Source organism: Cervus elaphus, chromosome 10, assembly GCF_910594005.1.
Source record: "Cervus elaphus chromosome 10, mCerEla1.1, whole genome shotgun sequence".
Classification (NCBI taxonomy): Eukaryota; Metazoa; Chordata; class Mammalia; order Artiodactyla; family Cervidae; genus Cervus; species Cervus elaphus.
The window spans coordinates 48945274-48964718 of record NC_057824.1 but is presented as its reverse complement, the minus strand read 5'-3'; the positions used below and the strand labels follow the sequence as shown (position 1 = coordinate 48964718).

Here is a 19445-nt window from a genome sequence, read left to right as displayed (position 1 = left end):
TGGAGGATTTACATGACCATATTTCAAGACTTATTAGTAAGCTACATTAATTTAGACAATGTGGTTTTGGTGCAAGAATGGACAAACGGATCAATGGAACAGAACAGAGTCAAGAAATAGACTCACATTTAAACACTCGTTTGATTTTTTTCAACAAGGCACTGCTGCTGCTGCTGCTAAGTCACTTCAGCCGTGTCTGACTCTGTGCGACCCCATAGACGGCAGCCCACCAGGCTCCCCCATCCCTGGGATTCTCCAGGCAAGAACACTGGAGTGGGTTGCCATTTCCTTCTCCAGTGCATGAAAGTGAAAAGTGAAAGTTTAGTCTCTCAGTCGTGTCCGACCGACTCTTTGCGACCCCATGGACTGCAGCCTACCAGGCTCCTCCGTCCATGAGATTTTCCAGGCAAGAGTACTGGAGTGGGGTGCCATTGCCTTCTCCACAACAAGGCACTAAGATAATTTAATTTTAGTGGGAAAATTTGGGCAAAAAGAAGGTCTTTTCAACAACTGGTGCTGTAGCAAGTGGACATTCAAATGGAAAATGATGAACTTTGACTCCTGCCCAGCAGATAGTAAAAATTTTAAAATGATAATTGAACTTGATAAAAATTTACAACTGATCAGTAAAGATATACTTTAAGAAAATGAAAAGGCAAACCACGGGTTGGGGAAAAAACATTCAGAATACATACATTTGAAAAAGGTCTCTCTTGTATATCTTACAAACCGATAAAAAAGACCCAAAACCCAATTTAAAAGTGGGCAAAAGACCTGAGCAGACACTTCACAAAAGGAGATATCTAAATGGCAAACATGAAAAACGGGTTCAACTGTGGTTAAAACTATAATGAAAGAGTTCTGCATACGCCTTAGAATGACTGAAATGAAAATGACTGACAACATCAAATGTTAGCAAGGTTATGGAGAAACTGGAACTCATATACTATTGCTGGGCATGTGAATCTTGTTCATTCAAATAGGTTTGGGACATGTGTTTGTAGCATCTACTAAAGTTAAACATATATCCGTCCTATGGCCCATCAATTCTATTTCTAAGTACATACCTTAGCGAAGTGGAAATTTGTCCACAAAGACTTGTATAAAAACACTCATAGCATGTTTATTCACCAACAGTGAGACTGGAAATAACCCCAAGTCCATGAACAGGAGAACAGATACACTGTGGTATGTTTATATAATGAAGTATTTTTTAGGAATAAAAAGAAACAAAAGAGTGCTACCCTTAACAATATAGACGAACCTCACAGACATGATGGTTGAGAGAAAGAATGCAGACAAACGAGTGCATGCTGTATGATTCCATTCATATGAAATTCTACAACCGGCAAAGCTAATCTCTAGTGAGAAGTCAGAATGGTTATGCCTGGGGGCTAGAGAATCAACTTGGAAGGGGTTCAAAAGGACTTTGGAGCAATAGAAATGTTGGGGTATACATAGGTTCAGAGTTCATTGAGCTAAACACTAGATTTATCTACAGATCCTCCTTGACTTACAATGGGGTTACATCACCATAAACCCATTGCAAGTTGAAAATACCTTAAGTCAAAAATGCATTAGATGCACCTAACCTATTGAACATTGTAGCTTTGCCTAGTCTACCTGAAACATGCTGAGGACACTTCCATTAGCCTACAGTTGGGCAAACTCACCTAACACAAAGCCTGTTTTATAATGAAATGTTGGCCATCTCATGTAATTTATTACACGAGGGTGAGAAGGTGAAAAGTGAGAAGCAGCATGGGAGGGTACTCACCGTTAGCCTACCCCACTGAAGGCACATTGAAGAATGATTGCAGTGCTGAACTAAGGTTAATCGCTGGATGATGGGGAAGCTACAGAGACAGGGTCGTCCATTCCTCTCTTCGGATGAGGCTCAAGAATAGCTTGGGAGAAGGCACCAGGTCATCAACAGTTGATGGCTCAGCAGGTGGAGTGTTCTTGGGGAAGATACCAAGTTTTGACTATACAGCGAGTTTCTTCTCTCCATTGTATATTTCTCTAGAGCAAGCAAGAACATCTTGTATCTGCCTGTCAGCTCTTGGGGACCTCCCGTAATTGACATGCATTTCTTCTAACATCCTTCCACCACTGCTGATGGCAGCAAACATCTCTGCCAGTTTCTTTGCTGTGAACTTTCCTGGTGCCCCGGGCATAACTTCTTCCTCTGCCTCAACTTCTCTCCCTCTTTCTTTCTCCAGTTCAAACAGCTCCTCATTGGAGAGTTCTTCACCCTCGGTACCAACAACGAATATCCTCTTCTTCAAATGTCCAATTCTAGGTGTTTCCCAAGCACTCATATCTCAGGACTGTTTCATCCACAAGAGAATTCTTGGTTAAAACTTTTGAACGTGTTCACATATGTCTTTAAAACTCTCTGCAAAATGCAGTTCACTGTTCACTCACTGCTGTGTGACTTCTTCCCATGGACAGTAATGGATGGTCTGGGTAGCATTTTTATGTTAAAACCTTTCCAAAACTCTCAGAGCGTTCGACCAGTTCCCGTTGCTTCAAGGGCCTGCACAGACATTTGGTGTCAAGAGTATGGTTTGGACGTGGCTGTGGTGCCTTGGTCCTTGGGTGCAATGAGTGCACTTGTGTTCAGTGGCAGCTACACAACCTTGACATCAGGATGCCTGTCCTGATAGGCTGTGGATGCCCGGGAGCCTCGTCTGAGATCAGCCGAATCTTGAATGGGATGTTGTTTTGCCTCCAGTATTCTCTTGCCTGAGGGATAAAACACTTAAAGAAGCCAGGCTTCAAACAATGTTAATGTCATCCAGGCTTTCTTGTTACGGCCATAACAAACGGGAAGTGAGTACCTGGCTCACATACTTGAATGTTCTGGGGTTCTCCCACTGGTGGATTAGGAAAAACTTTCATTTGAGCCCTGTAACATATCCACCCCCAAAGCAGCCTTCCTCACGGTCTCTGAAAGCCTTGAATCCTGGCATTGTCCTGGACTCCTGATGAATGTATGTTCGCTCCAGCACACACTTCCAGAACAAGCTCATTTCATCGACATTCAATATTTGTTCTGGCAAATATTTCTCATCCACAATTATCCTCTGCAGCTCTTCTTTAAAAGCTTTGGCACCTTCAGTATTGGCACTTGCTGCCTCACTGCTGACTTTCACATTATGAAAATTATGATCCCTTTTGAAGCATTGGAACCAGCCATGACTTGGTATAAACATGTGTGTTACTTATAGGATCATGGGCATGCTTTTTTAGTGTATTGAAAGACGTCTTGCCTTAGCCTGGATTGTCAGTTTGCTAAGTGGTATGAGCTTCTGAACCTGGTCTTCCATCCACATGGCAAGATATTTTTGTTTCTTTCCTTTTTAAATATTCATTTGTTTATTTGGCTGCACCAGGTCTTAGTTGCATCATGCAGGATCTTTGATCTTTGTTGCGGCATGAGGGAACTAGTTGCCTGATTAGGGATGGAACCCCCTTCTTTGGGAGCTTGGAGTCTTAGCCACACTGGACCACCAGGGAAGTCCCTGTAAATTATATTTTAATTTAAAAAAAAGAAAACTAATCCATTGCAATGTGAGGAGTGAACTCAGTGCTTTCTTCCCTGGCACTTACCATCCTGTGTGTGTTAGTGGTTCAGTTGTATCTGACTCTTTGCGACCCCATGGACTGTAGCCTGCCAGGCTCTTCTGCCTGTGGAATTCTCCAGGCGAGAATACTGGAGCGAGTTGCCATTTCCTTCTCCAGGGGATCTTCCCGGATCCCCTGAATTGCAGGCAGATTCTTTACCATCTGAAACACCAGGGAAGCACCGTGCATAGGCACGTATTCACACCTATGATCCAGAAGTTGTGCCGCCAGCTCTAGCCCCGTGAGAGCTCTTGCAGCCTCCTTTATTCTTGTAATTCCAGTGCTTGGTATACAGCGGGCACCCTGCATGAAAAGCCAAGCTCTGTACAGGGTGTGGGGGTGCTGGTAAGGGAGCCCATCCACTCTGGCCAGGACTGGGGGTGCTTCACAGGGAGGAGGATGTTGGCATCACGCCCTGAAGGCTCTTGGGGGCTTTTCTCTGCCGAGTACAGGAGGAAGGGCCAGTAGGCAGAGGAACCTGCACGTGCAAAGGCCGGGAGGCAGGAAGAGCTGCTTGTTGTGTTGTGGTGGGAGGAGCCTTGCTGCTGGTTGTGCAGGGAGGGGAGGGGAGGACGCTAGGTGGGGCCTTACTCGCTGACCTGGAGAGTGTGGTCTTTGGTCTATGGGAGCCGCGGAAAGTTTTGAGAGAGGTCAGCCACAAAACAGAATCATTTTAGAAAGATCAATGGATCTGTGGACTGGACCCCAGTGGAAGGGCTGGGAGTTCTTCATGGATGTAGGAGGGCAAAGTGGTGGGAATAAGCCCATGGACACTTGCACCTGCCCTGGCCATTCAGGGGAGGGCGGAGGGTCTGAGCCCTGGCCTGCTGGGCTGGTGAAGCAGCGCCACCTACTGGCGGACCCTGCTCCTGGACTTCACAGCCACCCAGATGCTTCTGGTCCCACAGGGGACAGACCAGCCCATGGCCCTCGCTCGGAAAGAGGGGCAGAACAAGACCTTCTCTGGGGACTGAGCTCGCTCTCTGGTTCAGGGGCCACGTCTCAGTACCTTGGCCAGATGCAGAGAGGAACAGGGTGCCCTGGTACTGCATGCACACAAGTTAGTATTCCTAGGTTCTGCCAGTTCTGCCTGGGTTTGGAATCTAGTTCCACCACCTTCTCGCAGTGTGACCCTGATAGAGTTACTGAAGCTCTCAGTAAATTAGGAATGGTGGTAGCATCCCCCTGTTAGGGTTGTTATATGTCAGAACCGTGCCTGCCACATGGCAAGTACTCAAAGCTCTCATTGTATCTGCTATCGCTTTGTCACCATCACCACTCAAGGCAGAGTGAAGAGCCCTTTGGAGGGCGCCTGGCCTGGAGGCCGAGGGGCAGCCAATGGCACAAGGGGCCTGGGGGCAGCCATGGCAGCTGGGGAAGGGCTGGCCCCTGGGGCTAAATAGCTCAGACCCTCTCCTGGCCACAGTGGGGATGGCCAAAGGGTGCGGGCTAGGAGGAATGAGGTCAGGTCTGTATTTTGCAAACCTAGCGTCTACACACCCCTTTCTGCTCTCACACTTGCCCTTCCACCGAGCCTCACGCCCAGCATCCTGGTCCTCAGCGTGCAAACCAGGAAACAGGCTCAGGGAGGTTCAGGAACATGAGCAACTCCATTGTGAATTAGGGTCAGGACCCTGAATTCTCAGCTGGTGCCCCCACCGCCCGGGGCTCCATCTACTCCATGGTGCTGTGGTTATGGGAGGGGTTCCGTCGCTTTCCCGGCCCCTCTTAGCCAGAGCAACAACCTGCCTTTAAGAATTGATTTTAGAACTGAGATTGGGATTGGCATGCAGGCGTGTGTGCCAAGCCACTTCAGTTGTGCCCGACTCTTTGAGACCCCATGGACTGTAGTTCACCAGGCTCCTCTGTCCGTGGGATTCTCCAGGCAAGAATACTGGAGTGGATTGCCATGCCCTCCTCTGGGGGGATTGGCATATATACACTATTAATGTGTAAAATAGATAACTAATGAGAACCGAGGGACTTCCCTGGCAGTTCAGTGGTTAAGACTCTGCACTTTCAATTCGGGGGACATGGTCAGGGAACTAAGATCCGGTATGCCATGCAGTGTGGCCAAAAAAAAAAAAAAAAAAGGGAGAACCAATTGTGTAGCCCAGGGAACTCTACTCAATGTTCTGTCATGACCTAAATGGGAAGGAAATCCAAGGAAGAGGGGATGTATGTTTACATATATATGGATCAGTGTGGCTGATTTCACTTTGCTATATAGCAGAAACTAACACAACTTTGTAAAGCAACTGTGGTGGTCAGTTTAGTAGCTCAGTTGTGTCCAACTCTTGTGACCCCATGGACTGTATGTAGCCGGCCAGGCTCCTCTGTCCATGGGATTCTCCAGGCAAGAATACTGGAGTGGGTTGCCATTTCCTTCTCCAAGGGATCTTCCAGACCCAGGAATCAAACCCAGGTTTCCTGCATTGCAGGCAGATTCTTTACCTACTGAGCTATGAGGGAAGTCCCAGAGCAACTATATACTCCAATTTTTAAAAAAATGACATTTTAAATAGATATTAAAGCATCTTCCTTTTCCCAGCTGGGCCTGTTTCTGGCTGGGAGAGCTGCAGCAAGAAGCAGCTGTGAGCGTGTGAGTGTGTATGTGTGTGTGTGTGAGCATGTGAGTGAACGCGTGGGTGAGAAATGGTGTATGTTTCTTATCAGTTCAGTTCAGTCGCTCAGTCGTGTCTGACTGTTTGCGACCCCATGGACTGCAGCACGCTAGGCCTCCCTGTCCATCACCGACTCCCAGAGTCTGCTCAGACTCATGTCCGTTGAGTCAGTGATGCCATGTTGCTTATGCAGACAGTCTATTCGGACTCCTTGGACCCAGGCTCACCTACCCCGCTGTGTCTCATCAGGTCCCTTGCTGTGAGGGGTGGTGACAATGACTGGTCCTCTGCCCTCCCACCCCCCACCCCAGTGGCCTGTGCCAGCTGCTTCCTGAGATCTTCCTGCCATGGATCTGAGAGTCCCCAAGGCCTGGGTTTGCCCCTGGGCACCGCTCCCTGCAGACTCCCATCCCCTCACTTTGAAGGTTCTAGCCCTTGGCTGTGCTGCGCCCTGCCAACCCTTCCTCCTCCCCCATCCCCAGCTTAGAGCTCCAGGGGGAAGCGGCTTTGCTGGAATGTTTACGAAACACAAGGGAGAGGATTTTTTTTTTTTTTTTAAAGAAAAATTAGTGTAACAGGATTTTTCAGATTTAGCATACTATTTCTGAAATTCAAAACATGACTTATGTGTTTTCCTGTCAACAGTGCGCCTAAAAACATCACGCCTGCTGCTCTCAATTAATTCATAATTTTCCCATTCATGATTAAGTTGCTTGGTGTCAGCAGACGCAAGTTCTGTGAAGTCATGCAGTTTTGCTTTCAAGAGGAAGCTGTGCAGACTTGATCAAGCAGTGATGGAAATTGAATAATAAAGCTGGATTTTTGCCCCTTGTGAAAATCAATCATATGTATGTTTTCCTTTTTTAAACTATAGTTGATTTCCAGTGTGTAAATTACAATATGTTAGTTTCAGGTATATAGCAAAGTGATTCAGTTTTATATGTATGTGTGTGTGCTCAGCCATGTCTGACTCTGCGATCCCATTGTAGTCTGCCAGGCTTCTTTTTCCATAGGATTTCCCAGGCAGGAATGCTGGAGTGGATTGCCATTTCCTGCTCTGTGGGATCTTCCCAACCCAGGGATTGAACCCCCGTCTCCTGTGTCTCCTGCATTGGCAGGTGAAGTCTTTACCGCTGTGCCACTTGGGAAGCCCGTACATACATTCTTTTTCAGATTCTTTTCCCTTAGAAGTTATTACAAAATATTGAGTGTAGTTCCCTGTGCTATAAAGTAGCTCCTTGTTGGTTATCTATTTTATTTGTAGTAGTGTGTATCTGTTAATCCTAAACTCCTAATTTATCCCTCCATCCCCTTTGTGTGTGTGTATGTGTATTAGTTGCTTTGTTATGTCCAACTCTTTGTGACCCCATGGACTGTAACCCACCAGGTTCCTCTGTCCATAGGGTTCTCTGAGCAAGAATATTGGCGTGGATTGCCAGATCCTTCTCCAGGCAATCTTCCTGTCCCAGGGATCGAAGCTGGGTCTCCCACATTTCAGGCAGATTTCTTACCGTCTGAGCCAACCGTAAATTTAGTTTCTATGCGTGTGGGTCTGTTTCTGTTTTATAAATAAGTTCATTTCTTTTAGATTCCATATAAAAGCGATATCATATGATATTTGTGTTTCTGTATCTGGATGGGCTGGGTGGTCTCTGCAGGAGTGGGGTCTGTGGTGGGCGGAGGGGGGTCCTCACACTGTCCTGATGCTGCCCTTGTGTTAGTTACAGGACTCTGATCAGACCCACGTACAGAGTGTCCTACCGCACGGTGACGGCGCTGGAATGGAGGTGCTGCCCTGGCTTTACCGGGAGCAACTGTGATGAAGGTGAGTCTCTGGGGAAAATTTGGGTTTGGAGAAAATAAAATTGATAAAAATTCTGGGATGCCAGAAGACTTTGACTACATGGACTAAAATGATCGATGTTGATGAAGGAGCTATATGCTTGTGAATATGTAAATTTTTATATTATCCAGCTAAATGTACTGAATTGTCATTTACCTGTAACTGTGTTTATCATTTTATTAATTTTAAATAAGGGGGTTGGGGGATGGCTGCTGGCCAGGCTGGTCCTCAGAGTCTCTGGATGCTCCTCTCCCGCCTGCCCTCCTCTGGGGAGGAGTTCCTCTCTTTTTCACATTCTTTCTTTCTCCCAAGCTTCTCTGAACTAAACACTCGGGACCGGCCAGCTGGGGTGAGCCTGACACCCTTCCCCGGGAGGCACCGAGGTGGGGTCTGTGTGTGCACTGCTCGGGCCAGGCCTGGAGGAGAATTGTAAGCCCCAGCCTGGGGAGGAAATTCAATGCACAGCCTATTTCTTCTGCTCTGGCTCCGACTCACGCAGCAGCTGGGGCAGGCAGGGCTGGGTATGTGCTCTGAGTAAAGGCAGATGAGCGCGTGTGAGCCGTGAAGCCGCACCTGTTGTAGAAGAAGGCAGATGGACCTGGTAGGTGGAAGGAGCAGGAGGGCCTCACCCCACTGACCCCTCTGCCCGGCCGGTGCTCAGAGGAGGGCGGGGCCCAGGGCCAGGTGTCCCTTCCGAGCCCCGGGCCCTGGGCTCAGTCTGGCTCTGGAGCCCGAAGGGGCCGGACAGCAGTGCTCAGGCGGGAATCAAAGCGGGTGACAGAGCCCACTGCCACGCCGCTCATGTCCAGCGAAGGTTGGGTCCAGCCTGATGAGCAGGTTTGCAGCTCACCCAGTTCTCCAGAAGAGCTGGGCTGTCCCCCCGCTCAGGGGTCGGTTTTGTATTTGGAAACAGTAGCTGTCCTCAACCTTGACTTTCTGACATGATCCTCCCTTGTCTTTTTTCTTATTCCCTGACTTACTGATTTTAGTTTTGTGTGTATGCACTGTCACTCCAGTCGTGTCTGGCTCTTTGTGACCCCATGGACTGTAGCCCGCCAGGCTCCTCTGTCCCTGGAGATTCTCCAGGCAAGAATACTGGAGTGGAAGCCCATGCCCTTCTCCAGGGGATCTTCCTGGCCCAGGGATTGAACCCGAGTCTCTTGCATCTCTTTCATTGTAGGTGGATTCTTTACCCACTGAACCACCAGGAAGCCTGATTTTAGTTACATGTATGTTAAAATACTATTTGTTGTTGTTTCGTCACTAAGTTGTGTCCGACTCTTTGTGACCCCATGGACTGTAGCTTGCCAAGTTCCTCTGTCTCTTGTACTGTCAAGCGGGTTCTTTACCACCAAGCTACCTGGGAAGCCCAAGTTAGATCCTACAGAATAATAAAAACAAAACCCTTGGGCTTTTCCTCTCTACTGAGAAATCGTTTACGTCTCTACAGTTTTGTACAAGTTAACATCCAACTTCCCAGAACCTGAGCTATAACCTGTGGTAAATGGCAAGGAAACAAAGTGACCTTCTCCCAGGATGACCCGTGGCCCTGAAATGGGCTCCATGACATTGAAAGGTTGGGCCATCACCTTTTGGGCCCACGCGCATGTTTTGGGTAATTCTTGCAGACTGCACAGACGAAGCACAACATTTGGCAAGCGGCAGCAGGCCAGGGGTGTTTGAGGGTCGAGCTTTGTTCTCAGGGAGGTTCTGCCCACCAGGACAGCAGTAGGTTCAAGCAGGGCCAGGGGCCCCCCCTTCCTGGGAGAGGAGATGGGGTGACTCTGACCTGGGCAAATGCCCCCAGAGGCGCCTGCCCTTGAGAGCACGTGGCACCTCCCCTCCGGAAGAAAGATCATCCCTGGTCAACCGCACCGATGTGGGTTATCAGCGCGCTCACCAGAAACATCTGGGTGTCCTGAGCTAATTAGTAAGAGGTGCTGGCACCTTGCAAGACACTCTCAGCCTCAGAGCCTCTGCCAGAGCTCTGGAAGGATCTTCCAGACTTGCCTATCTCGATGAGGACATGTGTGCGTCTTAGGACTTGGGATGAGGCTTGCCTTTTTCAGGGAGACTTGGGGTTGAGCAGTTCCTATCCATCTGTGAGTGTGAGGGTCCTGGGAACGCTATGGGCTTGAGGGGTTTCTGGGAGCAGGAGGCCCCCGGCTGAGGTTGGGACTGGCTCCTGGAAGCCCTGGTAACGACTTTACATTCCCAAGGAGGAACCCATAATGACCGAAGGCAAAGCCAGGGCGGTGTCTGTGACGTCAGACACATTCCTGAGATGGTTATGGAGGGGCCTGGACCGTGACCTCCCCCTCGGCTCCCAGGCTGACCTCTCTGGAAAGCCCGCAGGTCAGAGAGGCCCTCCTCCGTGGTTTCGCTTTGCCTCAGATGAGATTCCCCAGGAGGAGCATCTTTTTTTCTGATGCGTCTGGCCTTCCTTCCAAGCTGTCGGGTCTCTGGTTTTACGACTTGGGCTGGGATTGCCGGGGGGTAGCTGGCTCCCGCCTCCCTGATGGCCTGTCTCTGGACCTGTTTCCCTCTCCTCGGTCTCCGCTTCTATTTCCTCCCTGGATGCCCCAGGAGTGCTGGCCCGAGGCTTGAGAATGCTCTCCTTCATAGACGTGTCTCCTACATCGCAGGAGAATTCTTTACCGACTGAACCACCAGGGAAGCCTCATGTCTATATACCGTCGATCCTAATTATTTAAAAATATGTATTTTTATTTAATTATTTGCCTGTGCCGGATCTTAGTTTCAGCATGTGGGATCTTTAGTTGCAGCATGCAAACTCTCACTTGTGGCATGTGGGATCTAGTTCCCTTGCCAAGAATTGAACCCAGGCCCCCTTCTTTGGGAGCGTGGAATCTTAGCCACCCAGACCACCAGGGAACTCCCCCATCCTAATTATTTGATGAGTCTGCATTTGTGAATCTTACTAAAATTTACTTGTAACCCAAATTAATACCTGAAGCACTTTTGTGGCCATTCAGAGCTGTGTGCAGAGAGAGAAAAAATTTGAGTCGCCTCATGTGTGTTCCCATGTTAGGAGGTTGAACCAAATGGCTCCCTGCGTCTTGGTTTCAATTCTCATGCAAACAAGCATCCTTTTCACAGCCTGTTTAATGCCGTGTTTTTCGCATTTTTGTGCCTTTCTTTTTTGGGTGGAGGGGAGTGATATTCTTGTCTAAAATGTCCCCAAGCATAGTGGGCCAATGTTCTTAGTGCAAAAAGACGCTGATGTGACCTCCTGAGAAAATAACATGTGTTAAGTAAGCTTTGTTTGGCATGAGTTATAGTGCTGCTATTGGCTGTGGGTTAAATGTTAACGAATCTACAATGTAGATTCAATAAGATGTCTTTAGATGGAAGCCCACATAAAACAAGCTTATGTATTGATCGTATTGATCCGTTGACGAACATGTTGTGACCTGATATTCACAGGAATCTAATCCTGTATTTCCCCCACAAGCGATGGTTCAGTGGTCACTGATTCAGGATTCCCTGGGGACTTGATGAAATGTGGCTACCCTGAATAAGGAGAATTAACTGTAATATCTGCATCTATCTAGAAATATTTTTTTCTTATTGCACAAGCAAGTACGTGTTGGGTGTAGAAAAGTGAAAACATCCAGAATTTTACCTCTCAAGGTGACCCCCAGTCTCACTTTGAAGGAAAACCTCCAGATCCTTTATTTTGTTGGGGAAGGACTGCACTGGGTCTTTGCTGTGGCACGCAGGCTTCTCTTATTGCAGAGCGGGGCTCTCTAGTTGTGGTGTGGGCTTAGTTGCCCAGAGGCTTGTGAGATCTTAGTTCCCGGACCAGGGGAACACCCTGGGTCCCACACCCCCTGCATTGGAAGGCGAATCTCAACCACTGGACTGCCAGGGTAGTTCCACAGACCTTTTTCTGTGCTTTCGTGTCTGTTATACTCTGCACACCATTCGATAACTTTTTTTTTTCACATCAATTGTCATGAACACGTCTCCTTGTCAATAGATTGCTTTCTCTATTATCATTTTCAATGGCTGTGGAATTTGGGTACACACTTTATTAACTAACCCCCTACTAGAAAATATTTAACTTGTTTCCGTTTAAAAATTTTTCATAATCTTGCTGCAAGCATCTCTCTCTGACTGACATAAAATTTACATATACCAGCGGATACCCATTTTAAGTGTACAATTTGATGAATTTTGATACATGCATATATCACCTCACAGAAAATCCCCACCCCTTAACAACCTCTGTTCTGATTTCTAACATCATAGCTCAGTTTTATCCATGCTTGAACTTCATGTAAAAGGAGTCCTACAGTATATACTCCTTTGGGCATGCTTTCTTTCACTTAGGATAATGTTTTTGAGATTTATTCATGTCCTTATATGTGTATCAGTAGTTTCTTTGTTACTGAGGATTGTTCCATTGTATGCGTGTGTACGTGCTAAGTCACTTCAGTTGTGTCCGACTCTTTGTGACCCTGTGGATGGTAGCCCATCAGGCTCCTCTGACCATGGGATTCTCCAGGCAAGAATGCTGGAGTGGGTTGCCATTCCCTTCTCCAGGGTACCTTTCTGACCCAGGTGATGAACCCACGTCTCTTATGTCTCCTTCACTGGCAGGCAGACTCCTCACTACTACTGCCACCTGGGAAGCCCATCCAATTGTAAAAATAACCGGTTTTATTCACCCATTTTCCTGTGGATAGATGTTTGAGTTGTTTATAGTTTTGCCTTTATGAAGAAAGCTTCTGTCAACAGTCTTGTTTATGTCTTTCTATCAACATGTCTGTTTTTATTTCCCTTGGGTAGATCGCTAGAAGTGGAATTGCTAGGTTGCGATGTATGCTTAACTTTTTAAGAGTCAACCTGTTTTCTAAAGTGGTTTTACCATGTTACACTCTTATCAGCAAAGTATGTTCTAATTGCTCCACATCCTTGTCAACAGTTGGTGGTGTCAGCGTTTAATTTTAGCCATTTTAGTGGGTATGAAGCGAGGCTTCCCCAGTAGCTCAGCTGGTAAAGAATCCACCTACAATGCAGGAGACCCTGGTTCTATTCCTGAGTTGGGAAGATCCCCTGGAGAATGGATAGGCTACCCACTCCAGTATTCTTGGGCTTCCCTGGAGGCCCAGATGGTAGAGAATCCGTCTGCAATGCAGGAGACCTGGGTTTGATCCCTGGGTTGGGAAGATCTCTTGGAGTAGGGCATGGCAACCCACTCCAGTATTCTTGCCTGGAGAATCCCCATGGACAGAGGAGCCTGGCGGGCTACAGTCCATGAGTTCACACAGAGTCAGACACGACTGAAGCGACTAAGCAGCAGCAGCAATGGGTATGAAACGCTTTCTAATTTGCTCTTGCCTGTTGACTTATGATGTTGAGCATCTTTCCGTATGCCTATCTGAGTGCTTACTAACCATTCTTAGATCTTCTTTTGTGTCTCTTCAAGACTTTTGCTCATTTTTGAGTTGTTTAATAATAATAATAAAACCAGCCAAACTGTTTCCAAAGAAGTGTTAACACGTTGTACTCCTACAAGCAGAGTGTTTTCCAATTGTCCCCCTTTCTCACCAACATTTGGTGGTGTTAGTTTTTTTTAACCTGAACTGTTCTAGTAAGGATGGAATGATATGTAATTCTAGTTTTCTTCTTTTTTAAGTCTGTTTTGGCCACTCTGGTTCTTTTGCATTTCCGTAAAAATTTTACAGTCCATTTATTAATGTCTACAAAAATGTCTACTGGGTTGAGATTAGGATTGTGATGAATTTGCAGACCCAGTTTGGGGAGAATGGATCTCTTACTGGTGAATCTTCTGATTCATGAACATGATATTGCTCTGCATTTATATAAGGCTTTAATTTTTCTAGCAATATTTTGTAGTTTTCACAGTAGATGGCTTTCTTATCTTTTATTAGATGTGTTTATAAGTATTTCTATTTTTTTGGTGCTTCTAAAAAATGGGATTAAAGTTTTCGTGTTATAATTATTTTGCTGATAGTATATAGAAACATATTTGATTTTTTATTATTGACTTTGTGTCTGAAACCCATGCTAAATCCATTTTTTAATTCTTATATATTGATTAGCTTATATATTGATTATAGCTTACATATTGATTTGTTTGGATTTTCTACATAAACTCTCATGTCTTCTGTGACTAAAAACATTTTTGCTTTTTCTTTTCAAATATTTTGCTTTTAATTCCTTTTTCTTGTCTTATTGGACTGACTAGAATGTCTAATAAAATGTTTAATAGAAGTTGTGAGAATAGATATACTTGTTCCTGATCATAGGGGAGAAGTTCTCAATATTTAAAAATTTATTATTAAATATGTTATTAGCAGTAGGTTTTCTATGTATTGGAGAAGGAAATGGCAACACACTCTAGTATTCTTGCCTGGAGAGTTCCGTGGATGGAGGAGGCTGGCGGGCTATCCATGGGGTCACAAAGAGTTGGACACGACTGAGCGACTAATACTTTCTATGTGTGCTATTTATCAGATGAGGACAGTCACTTCCAAGTTGGTTGAGAGTATTCATCAGGAATAGGAATAGGTGCTAAATCTTATCAAATGCTTTTTCTGCATCTATATTCAGGTGATTATATTTTTATCCTTTGTTATGTTAATGCAGCACATTGATTAATTTGGAATACTAAACCAATCTTTTGTTCCTGGGAGTAGCCTTATTATTACTGGAATGAACTTCGTTTGGATACTTTATTCTTTTTTATATTTCCATATTTGATGTCTATCTGTAGTTTTCTTTCCTTCTACTATGTATCAATTTTTAACTATGAGGGTTAAGCTGTTCTCATAAAAGGAATTGGGAAATTTTCCCTCCTCTGTTTTCTGAAAGCTCTTTTTTTTTGAAGATCGTATTGCTTTTTCAAGTGTTTAATTAAACTTTGAATTCACAGGGAAACCATCTGGACCTGTAGTTTTATTTGTGGGGAAATTTTTGATAACAAATTCATTCCCTTTCATCTATATAGGGCCACACATGTTTTCTATTTCTTATGTTAATAATTATTTGCACATTTTAAATCAACTTTATAGAAGTGTAATTTACATACAACTCATTACATGTATTTAATTCACATACACCAGAAGTATACAGTTCAATAACTTTTGACCCCCATGAATGAATAATTGTCTGTATAATTCTCTTTTCTCCGGTATTCCACCCACCAGATTTGCCTTAGCCTGGCCGTACTCTCATTTCTCTTTCTTCAGTTCAGACGGATTGCTGTGTGCTACTTGTTACCACCATCATGCGCTCCAGTCCAGAAAGTGCTCCCAGGAATCACCTTGTTTGTTTTCCTTCTCTCAGGAATCACTGCTCCACGTGGTTCCATGTCTGTGAACATTCATTTCATAAATTTCATCTCATGTTCTAGTTGTTCATGATGGGAGGGCAAGTTCAATATGACTTAGTCTATCATGACTGGAATCAGAAGTTGCATATTTTCCTTTACCGGCTTTTAGTTATACTTCTTCGTATGATATACTAGTGCTCCAAAGGGTTACAATCTGTAGCCTTAACTTATCATAGCAAACTTAGCGTAAATATGGGACTATTCCATGTACAGTGAAAGAAAATTTTAACAGTTCATTTATCTACTCCCTCCATTCTTTGTGCTATTGTTGTCATATGCTTTAAATGTGAATGTGTTAGAAATTTTACAATTCAACATTGTGCTTTTTGCATTAACAGTCAGATTACTATTTAAGAAATGAAGAGAAGGAAAAACAGTCTTCCCTTTGTTCTGTAGTTATCATTTCCAATGATCTTTATTTCTTCCTGAAGCTCTGAGCTTTCTTCTAGATTCCTTTTTCCTCAGCGCCAAGAAGTTCTTTCAGCAATTCTCATAGTACAGATCTACTTGTGGTGAATTCTCTGAACTCAAAAAGAATGTTTTAGTATCTATTTTGTGTTAATGTTTATCTTTCTATCATCTATCTGTCTATAAAGCTATAGATATTTGTATCTATAGAAACATACATTTGTTGTTGTTTGGTTGCTAAGCAATGTTTGATTCTTCATGACCCCATGGACTGTAGCATGCCAGGCTCCTCTGTCCTCCATTATCCCCAGAGTTTGCTTAAATTCATGTCCATTGAATCAGTGACTTAACATAAAATTTACCATTTCAGCCATTTTAAAGCATATGATTCAGTGGTATTAAATATGTTCACAGTGTTTTGCAACCATCATGCTATCTAATTCCAGAATTTTTTATCACCCCAAAGGGAAACCCTACACCCATTAAGCAGTCATTCCTCATTGTCTCCTTCCCTTAGTGCTTGGCAACCACGAATCTGCTTCCTGTCTCTACTGCTTTACCTATTCTAGATATTTCATATAAATGGAATCATTCAATATGAGGCCTTTGTGTCTGGCTTCTTTTACTTAACATAATGTTTTGAAGCTTCATCCAAGTTGTGGCATGTATCTGAATAATGAATAATATTCCATTAGATGGATACACTGCTTTTGTTTATTCATTCATCAGTTGATGGACAATTTGGGTTGTTTCCAACTTTCGACTATTGTGATTAGTGCTGCTATGCACATTCACGTACAAGTTTTTGTTTGAACACCTGTTTTCGATTCTTTTTGATATATAGTTAGGATTGGGGTTTCTGAGTCATATGGTAATTTTCTGTTTAACTAGCTGAGGGACTGCAAGACTGTTTTCATAGTGGCTGCACCATTTCACATTTCCACCTGCAATGTACAAGGGCTGTAGTTTCTCCATATCATCTACCATACTTCATTTTCCATTAATTTTTTGAATATTTTTATTGAGCTTATAATTGTGGATTGATCTTTTTTTCTTTCAGTTATTTTAAACAGCTTGGTCATTCTATTGTCTTCTTGCATCCATTATTTCAGGTGAGAAGTCTGCTGTCATCAGGTTTCCCCACTAAGAATGCTTCCTTTTTTCCTTTGGTCATTTTCAAGATTTTTCTTCATCTTTGCCTTTTAGCAGTTTGACTATGGTGTTACCAAGTGAGATCTTAAAAGTCTTGCTTGGGTTTCTTTGAACATCTTGGATCTGTAAGTCCGTGTTTCTGACCAAGTTTGGAAAATTTTTGTCCATTATTTCTTCAAATGTATTTTTCTGCCTTATTCTCTCCCCTCCTCTTACGATTCCATTTGCATCCATGTTAGATTGCTTGAGACTGTCATTGAGGATCTGTGTTTTTTCCCCTCTTTTCTTCAGGTTGGATAATTCTACTGATCTGTCGTCAAGTTCATTGACTCTTTCTTATGACTTTACAAGCTTCTGTTAAGCCCTCCAGTGAAATTTTCACTTCAGATATTATGCTTTTCAGTTCTGAAATTTCCATGTGGGTATATATGTGTGGTTTTTTGTTTTGTTTATATTTCCCTGATAAGCTTTCCCCATCTGTTCACTCATTATGACCATAATTTATTTTTGTATCCAAGGATGTGTATGTAATAGCTGCTTTTAAGTCCCTGTCTTCTATTTCCAACATCTGGGTCATCTTATGGTTTGTTTGTATTGACACTTTTGACTTGAGTAGCGTTTACTTCTTTCTCTATCTCTTTCTCTTTCATTCCCCTTCCTTCCTTCCATGTTAATAGCTTTTGCTTGTCTCTGGACACTTTGAAAAATATACTTCAGAGATTAAGATTTTTGGGGGAGAGTGTGGACTTCTGTGTAGCAAACTGTTAAATCACTGTACATTTGTGAAAGCTTGGTTTTTTTAACTTTATTGGGGTGGATATGTAAATCAGACTTGGGATACAGCTTTTTCACCTAAGGTGTAGCCTTTCTGTGGTTTCAAAGGCAAGCTATAATAATAAACACCTAACTGAGGTTTTTATTAAGCCCCCTAACTTGGAGAGACTGAAGCTCTAGATCACCTTCCTTTTATTAGACAGCAGCTGATACATCTGCTCAGCTTTTGTAGCTTTCCCACTGTTGTTTTCTGCTAAGCTCATTGGAATCTCCCCTACACATGCACAGTTCAGGGGTCAGCCAAGGATTTCAGGGTAGTTTGTACACAGAGTTTAAGGCTCTCAGCTCCGTGTTGTTCTTCTCTAATTAGATTTCTTCCCCCAGTTTCCAGGTTCTCTGGCAGCCTTAAGACTCAACAACTGCAGTTTTTGATTTGCATTCTGGCCACCCTGCATTGCCTGAACTGGGGTATGACCTTGAGGGAAAAACCATGTAATGTGGTATTCACTCAGTGGTGTTCTCTTGTTTGCAAGTTTTGGATTCCCACCAGTTTCTGCTGGCTTTTTGTTATTCTCTAGTGCCTCCAAATAGTTGTTTAAAATTTTTATCTAGAATGTGTTGTTTTTATCTTAAGTGGAATTAGTCTGACACAAGCTACTCCATCCGGCTGGCACTCGGAACTTTGTGACCATCTTTTTAGTTAGATCTTTGTCCACATCTTTAGTGATTTCCTTAGAATAAACTCCTAAGCAGAATTATTGGGTCAAGGAGCATGTACACCACATCAAGGTTTATGAATCATACTGCCAAACAAGTCCCTAGAAAGGTTGCTTATTACAGTGTTGTGGACAGGTTGAGAAATTCTGGAGGGTAGTGTTGTCATGACTAACTTCCCATTGTGGTACCCGACACAGTGCTGACACTTAGTATCTGCAAAGGCCGTTGACCAGCTTTGTACCTGGAATATGATTGCTGCCAGTGCTGATCAAAGGAGTCGGCTGTAATCTTGGGACAGAGGACCATTACTTCATCACTAGAGGTACATTTAAAAGTGTTCCTTCAGCCACCTTCTGCCAACAGATGGCCCTTTAAGTGAGTTCAACTGGCTGGCAGCAGAGATGATACCAACACCTTTATCAACATCATATAATCACGTCAGTATTCCTCACGTCTGAAATTTTATACTTTCAGAAGGCCTTTCAGTCATGTTATTTTATATTTCCACAGTACAGACGCTGCTACAGACCATCTGTGTCTACCCCCCAGATGTATATGTTGAAATCTATTCCTCAAGATATAGGTATATTAGGGGCCTTTGGAAGGTAATTGAGAGAAGCCTGGTGGGCTTTGGTCTATAGGGTTGCAGAGAGTCAGACACCACTGAAGCAATCTAGCATGGGAGGTAATTAGGTCATGAAGGTAGAGCCCTTATGAATGGTATTGTTGTTGGTTGTTGTTGAGTTGCTAAGTTGTGTCTGACTCTTTTGCAACCCTATGGACTGTAGCTCACCAGGCTCCTCTGTCCATGGGATTTCCCAAGCAAGAATACTGGGGTGGGTTGCCATTTCCTTCTCCACAGGATCTTCCTGACCCAGGGATCGAACCCATGTCTCCTGCATTGGCAGGAGGA

At 44.3% G+C, this 19445-nt stretch overlaps 1 protein-coding gene across 3 annotated transcripts in view; it reads left to right on the top strand.

Moving 5' to 3' along the window:
- The window catches only part of COL26A1 (collagen type XXVI alpha 1 chain), a 165507-nt gene that overhangs the window by 61461 nt on the left and 84601 nt on the right, over nucleotides 1-19445 (top strand). For 2 of the 3 annotated variants that reach the window (XM_043915064.1, XM_043915065.1), the window contains exon 3: nucleotides 7976-8079. In XM_043915064.1, coding sequence (XP_043770999.1) covers nucleotides 7976-8079 — 104 coding nt within the window. The remainder of the gene's footprint in view (nucleotides 1-7975; nucleotides 8080-19445) is intronic. The other variant, XM_043915066.1, reaches the window with a different exon arrangement.